This window comes from Gossypium hirsutum, chromosome A06 (genome assembly GCF_007990345.1).
Source record: "Gossypium hirsutum isolate 1008001.06 chromosome A06, Gossypium_hirsutum_v2.1, whole genome shotgun sequence".
Taxonomy (NCBI): Eukaryota; Viridiplantae; Streptophyta; class Magnoliopsida; order Malvales; family Malvaceae; genus Gossypium; species Gossypium hirsutum.
The window spans coordinates 5843812-5861469 of record NC_053429.1 but is presented as its reverse complement, the minus strand read 5'-3'; the positions used below and the strand labels follow the sequence as shown (position 1 = coordinate 5861469).

The 17658-nt window shown below is 32.8% G+C and overlaps 1 protein-coding gene across 1 annotated transcript in view; it reads right to left on the bottom strand.

Moving 5' to 3' along the window:
* LOC107963224 (probable trehalose-phosphate phosphatase D) overlaps nt 1-14599 on the bottom strand; it is a 45791-nt gene extending 31192 nt beyond the window's left edge. Inside the window, 3 exon segments of the mRNA XM_041115352.1 lie at nt 13846-14047; nt 14140-14401; nt 14510-14599. Of these exon segments, the coding sequence (XP_040971286.1) occupies nt 13846-14047; nt 14140-14382 (445 nt within the window). The 5' untranslated portion in view covers nt 14383-14401; nt 14510-14599.
* Between the last annotated feature and the right edge of the window lie 3059 nt (nt 14600-17658).

Sequence of the window (17658 nt, the reverse complement as noted above, 5' to 3'; positions counted from 1 at the left end):
ATGTATTTTATAATATAAACTATTAAATATTACTTACTAAATATAATATACACATAATGCCAAAATCATAACATCATTACCGTCCACTAATATTAAAAGTGGGCCATTTGACATGCAAGTCCACAACTTTAGTAGTTTAACATTTTAATCACTTGGACATTTGCCTATCATATTTTTAAAGTTTCTCAAATATGTCCTTTTTAGCTAATTTCACATCCAAATGACAAAATTAAAGCATGAAATTTTCACACATACTTATTCACAAATAATAAGCATAGAATATAACAATTAATTATTTTTTGTAACTCGGTTTTGTGGTCCTGAAACCACTTTCCGACTAGGGTCAAGTTAGGGGTGTCACAACTCCCCCCCCGTTTTAGGGATTGTCGTCCCCGAAAATTTCTACCAATGCCCTCTTATGGAATTATATCCATATAAACATTAGCTCATCGATAGCAATTGTAATTCATTACTAATTTCGCATCGATTTATAAAATCATTTTCTTATCTTAAAACAAATACATAAACATTTCTACAAGTATGCACATATATCTCATTTTTTTGATTTCATAAGCAATAATCACTTAATTTAATTCACAATTGCATTTCAAACACATATAAAGCACATATTAACATGTATAATTCATATCATCAACCCACATAGTCGTAACCCACATTTTCATTCATGTATAAGCTGTAACCTGACCGAAAGTACACATATACTCAAACATCTCAATAAATATCCTTTATAACTCCATCATATCTCAATATTCAACTTAACCTGTTTCCGACAGAAAATCAACTTCTACATACCTGAACATTTAATTCGTTCAGCACATTCAATCACCGTTAACGCTATCCGTATACAGTCGATTAGGCATAAATCCTCATATAGTATACCGGCATGGGACTTATTTTAGTACATAACTCATATATCCAAAATTATCAGCATTCATCAAAAATTCTTATAGACTTCCAAATGTTGAACTTAATCGAAATAATTTCTTGAACATGATTAACAAAAATTGGGGTCATTTAGTAATTCATATACCAAGCATCCCATAGACTAAATCCGTAACACATTTATAACGTGAATTCATTTCTTAACAACATATCCACCATCTTAACTCAATGCCTTCGTTCCTTACGAGGTCTTACATTAATCTCGTTTTACTCACTTAATGTCTACTGACCGATCTCACACACATAGTGCTCGGTTGAAGAACTCGCACTCTCAGTGCCTCTAATCATTTGCACACATAGTGCCCCTATTCATTTGTTGTCACACATTGAAATGACTTAACCAAGTCTATAAAAATCAAGTATGTACACTTTTAAACATATCTTTTCATTTAACTTTGAATTCATATAATGAAGAACATTAAACTTGGCTCGAATCACTGGCATTAAGCCTGCTAGGCCCGAAGACCCGAATACACATCACCAGTACAAGACCTGCAGAACTTTAACCCATAAATAATTTCAGCACAAAGGCCTTCGGACCTAAAATCCGAATTTTGTCCAAGCACGAATGCCTTCGGGGCTTAGCCCGGATACATCACCAGCACGAATGCTCTTCGGGACTTAGCCCGGATATATCACCAGCACGAATGCTCTTCGGGACTTAGCCCGGATATATCACCAGCACGAATGCTCTTCGGGACTTAGCCCGGATACATCACCAGCACGAATGCTCTTCGAAACTTAGCCCGGATACATCACCAGCACGAATGCTCTTCGGAACTTACCCCGGATACATCACCAGCACGAATGCTCTTCGGGACTTAGCCCGGGTATATCACCAGCACGAATGCTCTTCGGGACTTAGCCCGGATATAACATACTGAACTTTTATGCATATTTATCCATCAAGTATACATTTCACTAATTTATCACATTGGCATTTCATTTGCTTTATTCGTATACAAGCGCATAATGTATAACTTTCATTTGATATTCGATCTATATATACAAGGATCACATATCCACCTAATTCTCACAGTTTATTTTCTAATGATCATTCGGATACATGCTTTATATACAACTATCTCGTAAACAAATTTGAGTAAAGTAAGATCAATGGGCCATGATTCATATATCATACCTTTATAACATGCCATTCTAACTTTTATACTAAACTTAATTACTCAAAACTTACTAAATTTATCACATACCTTAGGGCTTATACTTCTAGTTCGCACATGATATATGCATATCGTAAAATTCATTGCATCATTCGAAAAAGGCACATAGCAAAATCAACAAGTACATTTCACATAGCATATCATATTCGTAATTCACTCTTTTCTCAATTTTGACACATCATAAGCATGTTCCAATGCTCTCAATACCATCTGCCACAGCTCGTTCAGGATCAAAATTTATTATTATACGAAAAACACTTTTTAACTACCAGAAATCATCACACTATCATTTTATCACTTTATGGCATGTATAGCTAGACTCACACGTGCTACGTTAGTCCTAGAATCGACTAACCCGTAGCTCTGATACCAATAAAATGTAACACCCCTATCCCGTAACCGTCGCCGGAATAGGATGAGGCGTTACCAGAAATTAAGAATCAGATCAGAAGAATAAAATTTTAAACCTTTTTTTTTCTTTTTTTTGAATAAAATCTAAACTTCTATAAGTAAACATTCAAAAGAGGCCATTTTCATATGGCTTATATACAATAGTCAAAATATCATTCTACTATATTGTCTATCCTATACATGCCATAAGCTAAGTCTAATTACATAGTTGCCGTAATGGTAGATAGTGTGACGAAGTGCTGATGATCCCCGAACTGGTAGTCAGAATCCACAACCTATAAACCAAAACATGATCGAACAGAGTAAGCTTTTGTAAGCTTAGTAAGTTTTAAGCAAAACAAAGTGTTCTCATTCACTATCATTGGTCATTCATTTCAACTGTTCGATGAAGTTAATCTAGAGCTTCATCTCGAACTATAATATCAATAAACGCATCACTTGGCTGTCACATATATACTTTCGAATAATAATGACCTAGATGGTCAAATATTTCCAAAGCATATTCTTCATCAATTTTCAACTTTCAATAATCCTTTCCACTTGTTCATAATCACATCCATATTTTTAAGTATTTCAACATGACAAGTACTAAATTACCGTAGGCACATAAAGAACCAAACATATTCCTTATCACATATACGTAAGCTTACAAAACATAATCCTTATCTTGTACTGGCACATCTAGCTGAACCCAACCCATACTCAAATCATAAGGCTTTTGGGCAGAATATGCACTAATACATAAGAATATTTCATCACATACTTCATTATACAATCATACCATTACCAATTAGATCATTCTCATATTTGGAGTTATAATATTAATCACATTTACCTACCTCTTTGATACTGATAATTCACCTCGAAATCACTCCACCAATGAGTAAATAATACGTACCTGAACATCTTAAATACATAATACTTATTTGATGGTAACTTATTGCAGATACTCAATATCAAAGTCTTACTTGAATCCTAGCATTTAGCCGTCGGGTCTTTAAAGCTCGGATATAGTACGAGCACGAAGCCTACAGACATTAATCAGGATAATATTCTCGCATAAAGCCTGCGGGGTTTTAACCCGGATATAGTACTGATACAAATGTCCTTCGGGACTTATCACAGTTATACACTTCCACTTCCATCCCATTGACCATTCGGCCTTATCATATATATATACTTTCACATTCATCACATTGGTCATTCGGCCTTATCACATACATACACTTTCACATTCATCACATTGGTCATTCGGCCTTATCACATACAACACTTTCACATTCATCACATTGGCCATTCGGCCTTATCACATATACATACACTTTCACATTCATCACATTGGCCATTCGGCCTTATCACATACATACACTTTCACATTCATCACATTGGCCACTCGGCCTTATCACATATACATACACTTTCACATTCATCACATTGGCCATTCGGCCTTATCACATATACATACACTTTCACATTCATCACATTGGCCATTCGGCCTTATCATATACATACACTTTCACATTCATCACATTGGCCATTCGGCCTTATCACATACATACACTTTCACATTCATCACATTGGCCATTCGGCCTTATCACATATACATACACTTTCACATTCATCGTAACAAAATTGACTAGGTATACTAGTCATTTACGGCTCATAGCTTCACTTTAGTACGGATTTGGTACTTGATTACCAATATTTAATCGATAGCTTATAAGCAACTCAAATAGTTTTATCAAGGTTTACAACATAATCGTAAATTCAGCACAAGCCGTTTTTTTTCTGAGCAACAGTCATTAAATTATTCATAAATGAAGCTACGAAACTCCAAATGAAGTCCGTAATTTTCCCTGAAAATAGACTCATATATCTTTTATCCATAAAATTTTCATAATTTTTGGTTTGGCCAATCAATACCAGATTTTTCTTAAAGTTTCCCTTGTTTCACTGTTTGACTATACTGACCACTCTTCACTACGAAGCAAATTTCTCATTATACAGAATTCAAAATATGTTCTTGTTTATTTCATTTGAAACTAGACTCATTAGGGAGTCTAAGCATATAAATTTTATGTTATAAGAATTTTTGTACAATTTATAATGATTTTCTAAAATCACGTTACTGCTGCTGTCCTAAGCAGATAATTACAATTTTGTTCTTAAATTTCCAAGTTCAAACACTTAAGAACTTACCATTTGTTTTTAGAACATATCATGGCCACATCATATCTTATTAAATCAACTCATCATGTCCTATTATGATTGAATTTACTCAACGTTTAATCACTTAAAACTTACCTCGGAAGTGGTCGGTGACTAGATATCCACGGCTATTCGTTTACTTTCTCTTTATCCAAAATTGCTCCTCTATGCACTTGAGCTTAATTAATAAAATTTAAACTATTTTAATCACCTTGTTATATCATTAAAAACAACAAGGTAAATCTTCTCAATGAAACTCATACATAAGGCAACACCTCGATACATCTCCACACATTCGATATTTCATTAAAACGATGCCAAATACATTTACCTAGGTATCACCATGTCGCCTTATATACATATACTAGTTATGTGGTCAATTTTACCGATGACCTATGCATATAACGAATTACACCTTTAATAAAATTCACAAAGCTAATTATCCACATGACTACCTTAGCATATTATTAGTTAGCTTCTTATCCAAATTTGCCATAAAGAAAATTAACTCATATACCCTCAAGTGCATAAGCAATTGCATCCAAAGGACACTTTAAATGCATGTTATGAAAGTAACCGAATGCACATATATTTATACCAAGACATCATATACTTCAAAACCAACTATCAAGGCATAAAGCCGAACCTTCAAAATCAATTATCAATACACGTTCAAACATGCCTTCCTACAAATATACAAGTTCTCCAACTAAGTTTTATCCTTGTATACGAACATTATTCATATGGCTGAATACACAAGGTTACAAATATACATAATTCACATTCGGCATTACCATTTAATTTAACAAGTTCTTGCATAAAAATTTCAAGCTCATATGAAACAAAATAACACGATCCTGTTCTCCCTTGGTTAAACTAAATCATGCTTTAAGGTTTAACACATTTGACCATTAGAGAGTTAATCAAATTAGCATTCAATTATTCTATACACCCGCCATTAACCGAATCTCATTTAATCAAATTTATTTCTTGACAATTTCATCACATTCGATCATAGGTAATTTAATCCTATAAAGAGTCAAATTTTACTTCAATTCACTAAGGTGAGGTTATTATAATTTAACCTCTATTTCCGAATGCCCCCTTCTCCATAAAACCATCAAATTTTCAAATTATAATAGGTTCATAACTCATTTAACCACTAATTCCATGCCAAGCATAAAAAGGCCATTGGTTTTACACCTAACTTACAAGACCATAAAACATAAAGTTTTAATGTTCATCTTTAACACAATTACCACACTTCAAACTAAATTTTCAGCTTCATATATCCCACACCAGATTTTTCCATGCTCAATTTCCATGGCCGAATGATATCCTCAGCAATTAAGTCATATTAAACATAAATTTTCCCTAATTAAGATTATAAGCTCATAATCACTTACAATTTCATCTTCTAAGTCTATCAAACACTCCTTATTCCAATTCCATTTTCAGCTATCAAAATTGACATTTCCTATCCAATACCGAACATGCCACATAACCAATTCAAGAGAATAAATCCATGGGTTTAAGGTAGCATCAAGCTAGGAACTCAAAACATCAAATTTAATATCAATTTAACAAGTATTCACCTTGAATTTTAGCCCTTCTGTAGACCGAATATCCAAAGCTTCTTCTCCTATTTGTTTTCTTTAGTTCCGGCTCAAATGAAGGCTATGAAGCTCACCTTGTTTTTATCACCATATTCACTTTTATTTTATCAAATTTTAATTATAACATATTATAAATATATAATTTATTAATTTAAAACACATAATGCATCATAACAACCCCCACTACCGTGAACATGGATAGAAAATGGTCAAATAAGCATGCAAATCCTCCACAATAATAAACCTTAAGGTTTGGTCACTTTAAAATCTATCTACCACCCTTTTAAAAATTTACAACTAAGTCCTCTTTAATAAAATTTATGTATTTTATAATATAAACTATTAAATATTACTTACTAAATATAATATACACATAATGCCAAAATCATAACATCATTACCGTCCACTAATATTAAAAGTGGGCCATTTGACATGCAAGTCCACAACTTTAGTAGTTTAACATTTTAATCACTTGGACATTTGCCTATCATATTTTTAAAGTTTCTCAAATATGTCCTTCTTAGCTAATTTCACATCCAAATGACAAAATTAAAGCATTAAATTTTCACACATACTTATTCACAAATAATAAGCATAGAATATAACAATTAATTATTTTTTGTAACTCGGTTTTGTGGTCCTGAAACCACTTTCCGACTAGGGTCAAGTTAGGGGTGTCACAACTCCCCCCCCCCGTTTTAGGGATTTTCGTCCCCGAAAATTTCTACCAATGCCCTCTTATATCCATATAAACATTAGCTCATCGATAGCAATTGTAATTCATTACTAATTTCGCATCGATTTATAAAATCATTTTCTTATCTTAAAACAAATACATAAACATTTCTACAAGTATGCACATATATCTCATTTTTTTGATTTCATAAGCAATAATCACTTAATTTAATTCACAATTGCATTTCAAACACATATAAAGCACATATTAACATGTATAATTCATATCATCAACCCACATATTCGTAACCCACATTTTCATTCATGTATAAGCTGTAACCTGACCAAAAGTACACATATACTCAAACATCTCAATAAATATCCTTTATAACTCCATCATATCTCAATATTCAACTTAACCTGTTTCCGACAGAAAATCAACTTCTACATACCTGAACATTTAATTCGTTCAGCACATTCAATCACCGTTAACGCTATCCGTATACAGTCGATTAGGCATAAATCCTCATATAGTATACCGGCATGGGACTTATTTTAGTACATAACCCATATATCCAAAATTATCAGCATTCATCAAAAATTCTTATAGACTTCCAAATGTTGAACTTAATCGAAATAATTTCTTGAACATGATTAACAAAAATTGGGGTCATTTAGTAATTCATATACCAAGCATCCCATAGACTAAATCCGTAACACATTTATAACGTGAATTCATTTCTTAACAACATATCCACCATCTTAACTCAATGCCTTCGTTCCTTACGAGGTCTTACATTAATCTCGTTTTACTCACTTAATGTCTACTGACCGATCTCACACACATAGTGCTCGGTTGAAGAACTCGCACTCTCAGTGCCTCTAATCATTTGCACACATAGTACCCCTATTCATTTGTTGTCACACATTGAAATGACTTAACCAAGTCTATAAACATCAAGTATGTACACTTTTAAACATACTTTTCATTTAACTTTGAATTCATATAATGAAGAACATTAAACTTGGCTCGAATCACTGGCATTAAGCCTGCTAGGCCCGAAGACCAGAATACACATCACCAGTACAAGACCTGCAGAACTTTAACCCATAAATAATTTCAGCACAAAGGCCTTCGGACCTAAAATCCGAATTTTGTCCAAGCACGAATGCCTTCGGGGCTTAGCCCGGATACATCACCAGCACGAATGCTCTTCCGGACTTAGCCCGGATATATCACCAGCACGAATGCTCTTCGGGACTTAGCCCGGATATATCACCAACACGAATGCTCTTCGGGACTTAGCCCGGATACATCACCAGCACGAATGCTCTTCGAAACTTAGCCCGGATACATCACCAGCACGAATGCTCTTCGGAACTTACCCCGGATACATCACCAGCACGAATGCTCTTCGGGACTTAGCCCGGGTATATCACCAGCACGAATGCTCTTCGGGATTTAGCCCGGATATAACATACTGAACTTTTATGCATATTTATCCATCAAGTATACATTTCACTAATTTATCACATTGGCATTTCATTTGCTTTATTCGTATACAAGCACATAATGTATAACTTTCATTTGATATTCGATCTATATATACAAGGATCACATATCCACCTAATTCTCACAGTTTATTTTCTAATGATCATTCGGATACATGCTTTATATACAACTATCTCGTAAACAAATTTGAGTAAAGTAAGATCAATGGGCCATGATTCATATATCATACCTTTATAACATGCCATTCTAACTTTTATACTAAACTTAATTACTCAAAACTTACTAAATTTATCACATACCTTAGGGCTTATACTTCTAGTTCGCACATGATATATGCATATCATAAAATTCATTGCATCATTCGAAAAAGGCACATAGCAAAATCAACAAGTACATTTCACATAGCATATCATATTCGTAATTCACTCTTTTCTCAATTTTGACACATCATAAGCATGTTCCAATGCTCTCAATACCATCTGCCACAGCTCGTTCAGGATCAAAATTTATTATTATACGAAAAACACTTTTTAACTGCCAGAAATCATCACACTATCATTTTATCACTTTATGGCATGTATAGCTAGACTCACACGTGCTACGTTAGTCCTAGAATCGACTAACCCGTAGCTCTGATACCAATAAAATGTAACACCCCTATCCCGTAACCGTCGCCGGAATAGGATGAGGCGTTACCAGAAATTAAGAATCAGATCAGAAGAATAAAATTTTAAACCTTTTTTTTTCTTTTTTTTTTGAATAAAATCTAAACTTCTATAAGTAAACATTCAAAAGAGGCCATTTTCGTATGGCTTATATACAATAGTCAAAATATCATTCTACTATATTGTCTATCCTATACATGCCATAAGCTAAGTCTAATTACATAGTTGCCGTAATGGTAGATAGTGTGACGAAGTGCTGATGATCCCCGAACTGGTAGTCAGAATCCACAACCTATAAACCAAAACATGATCGAACAGAGTAAGCTTTTGTAAGCTTAGTAAGTTTTAAGCAAAACAAAGTGTTCTCATTCACTATCATTGGTCATTCATTTCAACTGTTCGATGAAGTTAATCTAGAGCTTCATCTCGAACTATAATATCAATAAACGCATCACTTGGCTGTCACATATATACTTTCGAATAATAATGACCTAGATGGTCAAATATTTCCAAAGCACATTCTTCATCAATTTTCAACTTTCAATAATCCTTTCCACTTGTTCATAATCACATCCATATTTTTAAGTATTTCAACATGACAAGTACTAAATTACCGTAGGCACATAAAGAACCAAACATATTCCTTATCACATATACGTAAGCTTACAAAACATAATCCTTATCTTGTACTGGCACATCTAGCTGAACCCAACCCATACTCAAATCATAAGGCTTTTGGGCAGAATATGCACTAATACATAAGAATATTTCATCACATACTTCATTATACAATCATACCATTACCAATTAGATCATTCTCATATTTGGAGTTATAATATTAATCACATTTACCTACCTCTTTGATACTGATAATTCACCTCGAAATCACTCCACCAATGAGTAAATAATACGTACCTGAACATCTTAAATACATAATACTTATTTGATGGTAACTTATTGCAGATACTCAATATCAAAATCTTACTTGAATCCTAGCATTTAGCCGTCGGGTCGTTAAAGCTCGGATATAGTACGAGCAGGAAGCCTACAGACATTAATCAGGATAATATTCTCGCATAAAGCCTGCGGGGTTTTAACCCGGATATAGTACTGACACAAATGTCCTTCGGGACTTATCACAGTTATACACTTCCACTTCTATCCCATTGACCATTCGGCCTTATCATATATATATACTTTCACATTCATCACATTGGCCATTTGGCCTTATCACATACATACACTTTCACATTCATCACATTGGCCATTCGGCCTTACCACATATACATACACTTTCACATTCATCACATTGGCCATTCGGCCTTACCACATATACATACACTTTCACATTCATCACATTGGCCATTCGGCCTTACCACATATACATACACTTTCACATTCATCACATTGGCCATTCGGCCTTATCACATATACATACACTTTCACATTCATCACATTGGCCATTCGGCCTTATCACATACATACACTTTCACATTCATCACATTGGCCATTTGGCCTTATCACATATACATACACTTTCACATTCATCGTAACAAAATTGACTAGGTATGCTAGTCATTTACGGCTCATAGCTTCACTTTAGTACGGATTTGGTACTTGATTACCAATATTTAATCGATAGCTTATAAGCAACTCAAATAGTTTTATCAAGGTTTACAACATAATCGTAAATTCAGCACAAGCTATTTTTTTTCTGAGCAACAGTCATTAAATTATTCATAAATGGAGCTACGAAACTCCAAATGAAGTGCCGTAAATTTTCCCTGAAAATAGACTCATATATCTTTTATCCTTAAAATTTTCATAATTTTTGGTTTAGCCAATCAATACCAGATTTTTCTTAAAGTTTCCCTTGTTTGACTGTTTGACTATACTGACCACTCTTCACTACGAAGCAAATTTCTCATTATACAGAACTCAAAATATGTTCTTGTTTATTTCATTTGAAACTAGACTCATTAGGGAGTCTAAGCATATAAATTTTATCTTATAAGAATTTTGTACAATTTATAATGATTTTCTAAAATCACGTTACTGCTGCTGTCCTAAGCAGATAATTACAATTTTGTTCTTAAATTTCCAAGTTCAAACACTGAAGAACTTACCATTTGTTTTTAGAACATATCATGGCCACATCATATCTTATTAAATCAACTCATCATGTCCTATTATGATTGAATTTACTCATCGTTTAATCACTTAAAACTTACCTCGGAAGTGGTCGGCGACTAGATATCCACGGCTATTCGTTTACTTTCTCTTTATCCAAAATTGCCCCTTTATTCTCTTGAGCTTAATTAACAAAATTTAAACTATTTTAATCACCTTGTTATATCATTAAAAACGACAAGGTAAATCTTCTCAATGAAACTCATACATAAGGCAACACCTCGATACATCTCCACATATTCGATATTTCATTAAAACGATGCCAAATACATTTACCTAGGTATCACCATGTCGCCTTATATACATATACTAGTTATGTGGTCAATTTTACCGATGACCTATGCATATAACGAATTACACCTTTAATAAAATTCACAAAGCTGATTATCCACATGACTACCTTAGCATATTATTAGTTAGCTTCTTATCCAAATTTGCCATAAAGAAAATTAACTCTTATACCCTCAAGTGCATAAGCAATTGCATCCAAAGGACACTTTAAATGCATGTTATGAAAGTAACCGAATGCACATATATTTATACCAAGACATCATATACTTCAAAACCAACTATCAAGGCATAAAGCCGAACCTTCAAAATCAATTATCAATACACGTTCAAACTTGCCTTCCTACAAATATACAAGTCCTCCAACTAAGTTTTATCCTTGTATACGAACATTATTCATATGGCCAAATACACAAGGTTACAAATATACATAATTCACATTCGGCATTACCATTTAATTTAACAAGTTCTTGCATAAAAATTTCAAGCTCATATGAAACAAAATAACACGATCCTGTTCTCCCTTGGTTAAACTAAATCATGCTTTAAGGTTTAACACATTTGACCATTAGAGAGTTAATCAAATTAGCATTCAATTATTCTATACATCCACCATTAACCGAATCTCATTTAATCAAATTTATTTCTTAACAATTTCATCACATTCGGTCATAGGTAATTTAATCCTATAAAGAGTCAAATTTTACTTCAATTCACTAAGGTGAGGTTATTATAATTTAACCTCTATTTCCGAATGCCCCCTTCTCCATAAAACCATCAAATTTTCAAATTATAATAGGTTCATAACTCATTTAACCACTAATTCCATGCCAAGCATAAAAAGGCCATTGGTTTTACACCTAACTTACAAGACCATAAAACATAAAGGTTTAATGTTCATCTTTAACACAATTACCACACTTCAAACTAAATTTTCAGTTTCATATATCCCACACCAGATTTTTCCATGCTCAATTTCCATGGCCGAATGATATCCTCAGCAATTAAGTCATATTAAACATAAATTTTCCCTAATTAAGATTATAAGCTCATAATCACTTACAATTTCATCTTCTAAGTCTATCAAACACTCCTTATTCCAATTCCATTTTCAGCTATCAAAATTGACATTTCCTATCCAATACCGAACATGCCACATAACCAATTCAAGAGAATAAATCCATGGGTTTAAGGTAGCATCAAGCTAGGAACTCAAAACATCAAATTTAATATCAATTTAACAAGTATTCACCTTGAATTTTAGCCCTTCTGTAGACCGAATATCCAAAGCTTCTTCTCCTATTTGTTTTCTTTAGTTCCGGCTCAAATGAAGGCTATGAAGCTCACCTTGTTTTTATCACCATATTCACTTTTATTTTATCAAATTTTAATTATAACATATTATAAATATATAATTTATTAATTTAAAACACATAATGCATCATAACAACCCCCACTACCGTGAACATGGATAGAAAATGGTCAAATAAGCATGCAAATCCTCCACAATAATAAACCTTAAGGTTTGGTCACTTTAAAATCTATCTACCACCCTTTTAAAAATTTACAACTAAGTCCTCTTTAATAAAATTTATGTATTTTATAATATAAACTATTAAATATTACTTACTAAATATAATATACACATAATGCCAAAATCATAACATCATTACCGTCCACTAATATTAAAAGTGGGCCATTTGACATGCAAGTCCACAACTTTAGTAGTTTAACATTTTAATCACTTGGACATTTGCCTATCATATTTTTAAAGTTTCTCAAAAATGTCCTTTTTAGCTAATTTCACATCCAAATGATAAAATTAAAGCATGAAATTTTCACACATACTTATTCACAAATAATAAGCATAGAATATAACAATTAATTATTTTTTGTAACTCGGTTTTGTGGTCTCGAAACCACTTTCCGACTAGGGTCAAGTTAGGGGTGTCACAAAAATAGAAGAATATCATTGATTTCTCATTTTTTGAGGTGAGTGAATACATGCTATTATATACTATAAGTATGCAGGCCACGCAAGCCAACTACTAACAGCTAATGCAGGTAATCTGTTATTAACAGAGTAACTACTAACAGACTAACTAACTTTTATTAGTTATGCTAACAGTCTCTACATCTTCCGGTGAGTATTGCAGTAGGAAAATATCTTGCAACATCTCTTACAGCTGCTCTCATCTCTCTGGGCATGAAAGCTCGATCCAGGTCTTCAACGATTGGTGACAGTGTGCCATCGTAGTCAAGGAACATCGCAATCTGGTTCCCTTTTGAAGCAGTCACTATTTGTTCAAACATGTTCAAAGCTGAGGGATGATGAACCTGTTCCATAAGGATTAGACAACAATAATAACAAAAAAAGGGGGGTTATTTAGTTTATTTAAATCAAGATTGACGGAGAAATAGCAACTTACAATCCAGGAACTTTTGTCATCAGTTTCAGGTAAGGAAGTCGTAGTAGGGTTGCTCATACGAGTAGGTGAAGAAGCTCTCATGGAATCCAGTACCCAAGCATTCTCAGTTTCAAACCTTTTCTTCATTAACAGTAACTTCAAGTCTTGTGGTGAAAAGGACTTGGCCACTGGAAATGGTAATGTTGGCTTAACACCACCATGGGATTTCACATCCACAACCACCACATTTTGTTGGTTAGTCATTCTTCTTTCTTAACTTGTTCTGCATATTCCAAGACCCAAAAAAACCAGACCAAATAAGCAAAAACAGAAAAAAAAATATAACACACATTAAAATCTTATACATCAAGTTCAATGACTAGAAGGATACCTGAACAGAGTGAAGAAAAAAAGAGAGAAGATAACAACGACAATGACAAAATGACTTGGAGTAGTACAGAAAAAATGTAGCAAAGGGCAGGGTTTTAAATAGGAAGGCAAAGGGTCTAGAGAGAGAAAATAAATAAATTGATTAAAAAAAGATACTGAAAAGAAAAGGTGAAAATCACAGAAGCGCACTAATAAAGAAAAAAAAAAGGGAAAACCTTGGTATGGCAGCACAAAACGACGAGACAGCCATACCTTTCTTCGCCACCTGTACTTTTAGACACCTCCTTCCATTGTTTTCTTTGAGTTAGAGGCAGGGGGAACAGTAATGAGATACATGGTCTATTTCACACCCCATGAAAAACAAAAATGGGGGGTTTTTATTTTTATTTTTAAGCAACTTGTTGGTAAAATGATAAAAATTGAAGTTAAAGTTCATAATTGTAAAGGTATGGAATAAAGAAATTACTCACTATTACATTGATCAGCAGGATTTAACGATTCAACTGTCCTATTTACCTTGTCTCTAAGAAAAATATCATATACGATTTAGAAAAAAACAATGGCAGGTGTCGAAACTTTTTTTGAAAAGAGCGTCGACTTATTTAAAAACAAAAAATAGAGGTGTGATCGGATCACTTAGAAATTTGTTTGTTTTAATAAAATATTTCAATTTATTTAAACAAATAATTTCGGTCTGCGAAAATTAAGAAAACGAGTTCGGGAGTCGGTTACGTGCGAGGAAGGATTAGCACATTTGTCACGCCCAAGATTGGTACCTAATCGATTAATTAATGTCTTAATGTCGAAAGTTGAAAATCCATAAGAATTTAAAAATACGATCCTTCTTTTTATTAATGTTAATTTTACAAAAATACTTAACTAAATCGAAGCGGATGCTAAAGACCTTCTTGTCCCGAAGTAATAAAATGTGACATCCAGCACGTTAGGACACAATATTTTAAAACCTCGAGAATAAGCTTGCCTTTTTATTTTCAAAACTCTTGCATTTTAATTTTAGAAGGTTATTCGGTCATTTGGATTAAACAAGAAAAATTGAAACTTAGTAAGTTAGGGCACAATTTCTCAAATTTTCCAAAATACGAAATATCGCCTTATTTTGAAAAACTTTCATATTTAGAATAATTCCAGTGTTTTACTTATACGAAATGTATTTTTATTTTAAAGCGATGACATGCGAATAAAATTACCGTGCAAGTGAGAACGAATATACAATTAAGAGCAGTTTACGAGAATTGCATGGTGTACACTAATTCAATAATATAAAGATGAGTGAGATAATAAAATAAATGATGACGATGACAAAATAGCACACAAAAGGAAAATGTCAATCTTTAAAAATAAATAAGGCAAAGAACTAAATAAGCGGATAAACACAAGAGAAAATAATTCTTAAGATATCAAAAACGAAGAATCAGGTTAAAGTAAAAATAAAATACATAAATACATAATAATAGTAATAATAGTGAAATCTAAAAGCATATATAAAAAATAAATAAATGAACTTTAAATATAAAAAGTTAAAGGAAATGAGTATATGAATAAGATAATAAATAAAACAATTTGGTTTGGAATTATAAAAAGAATATAAATAAATGAAACAAATAAAACCAAAAAAAATCAAGTAATATTAATGAAATAAAAAAAAGAAAATATGATAATGATATTAATAATATAATAATAATGGCATTGATATTAATAATAATGATGAATAATCTAAACTTGGAAGTATATAAGAGGATATACATAAATAAATGAATAAATAATAAAATAACAATAATATGGGTAAAAGTAAAAATAAAATAAATCGATTATAAAATAAAAAAATAAAATAAAAATAAAAAAATTAATAATCAAGTGAACAAATAATAAAGAAATAATAACAATAAAAACTAATAAAGTTTAAATAAAAATAAATAAACAAACGATTTAAATTAAACCAACAACAAATAATTAAAGTAGTATTAAAAAAAATTAATAATAATAATAATAATAATAATAATAATAATAATAATAATAATAATAATAATAATAATAATAATAAGAGGATTAATTTGAAAGCCAAACAGGGTTTTAGGGTAAAAAAATAGAAATAAAATAAAGCCAAAGGACCAAATTGTAACGCGCTGAAACTAGCAAGGACTAAATGGGATAATATCCCTAGTCCTTATGCGTTGCGTTTCGGCTCACAAGGCCCTGGGTTAAATTAAAAATGAAATAAAAGTAAAGGGGCGAATTTAAAGAAAATAAAAAAAGAAAATGGGATTAGATTGAAACAACCCAGAAAAGCGAAAGGGCCAGGGGCGCAAATATCCCCTGGGCCGCAAAAACACGCGGATCCTGAAGGTTCGGGTCGGGTTGGTTTGGGTCAAAGGCGAGTTGTGTCAAAACAACGCCGTTTTAGTATTTGGGGAAATAGGCCAAAACGACGTCGTTTTGGAACCCCTATTTAAGTCAATTTTTTTTTCAAAAAAAATCATTCCACCCTCTTTTTAAAAAAAAACTGAACCTTCTCTCTCTTTTCTCTCAAAACCCCTCTAAGACGGCCAAGTCTCCGGTCACTGGACCACCGCGGGGCCGCCGGTCGCCAGAAAAAATTCCCTAACTCTATTTTTGTTCCTTTTTTTGAGCCAAACTTAGATTTAGGGTTAAAATTTGCCAAAAGACCCTCAAAATCGAAAATAATCAAAGAAACCCGAAGGGTCACTTTTGACCTTCCCACTACTTTTGGATCCTTGTCGGAAAATCGATGGTTTTCGAGGTATCCAGATGCCGACATCCTCTGACGACGATGGGAGATTGAACCACGGGGTAAGTTTACTATTTATTTTTTAATTTATTTCGGCACAAATAAAAAAATGAAAATAAGAAAATAAAGCAAGCACCTTTGGCTTTTGAATCAAAATTTTCCTTCTTTTTTATTTCCAAAAAAAATCTCCCTTTTACAGGACTTTTTCCTGGCTTTTATAGCCATTTGACATTGTTTATAAATACATATTTCTTTACTTTGTCACTGCTTCTTTTTTTGTTTTTTCTTCTTTGTTTCTTCTTCGTTTGCGTGTTGCATGTGATGTCAGTGGCGTTTGACGCGCGTGGAAGCGACAGTAGCGTGTAGGGAGGGCCTTGCTGACG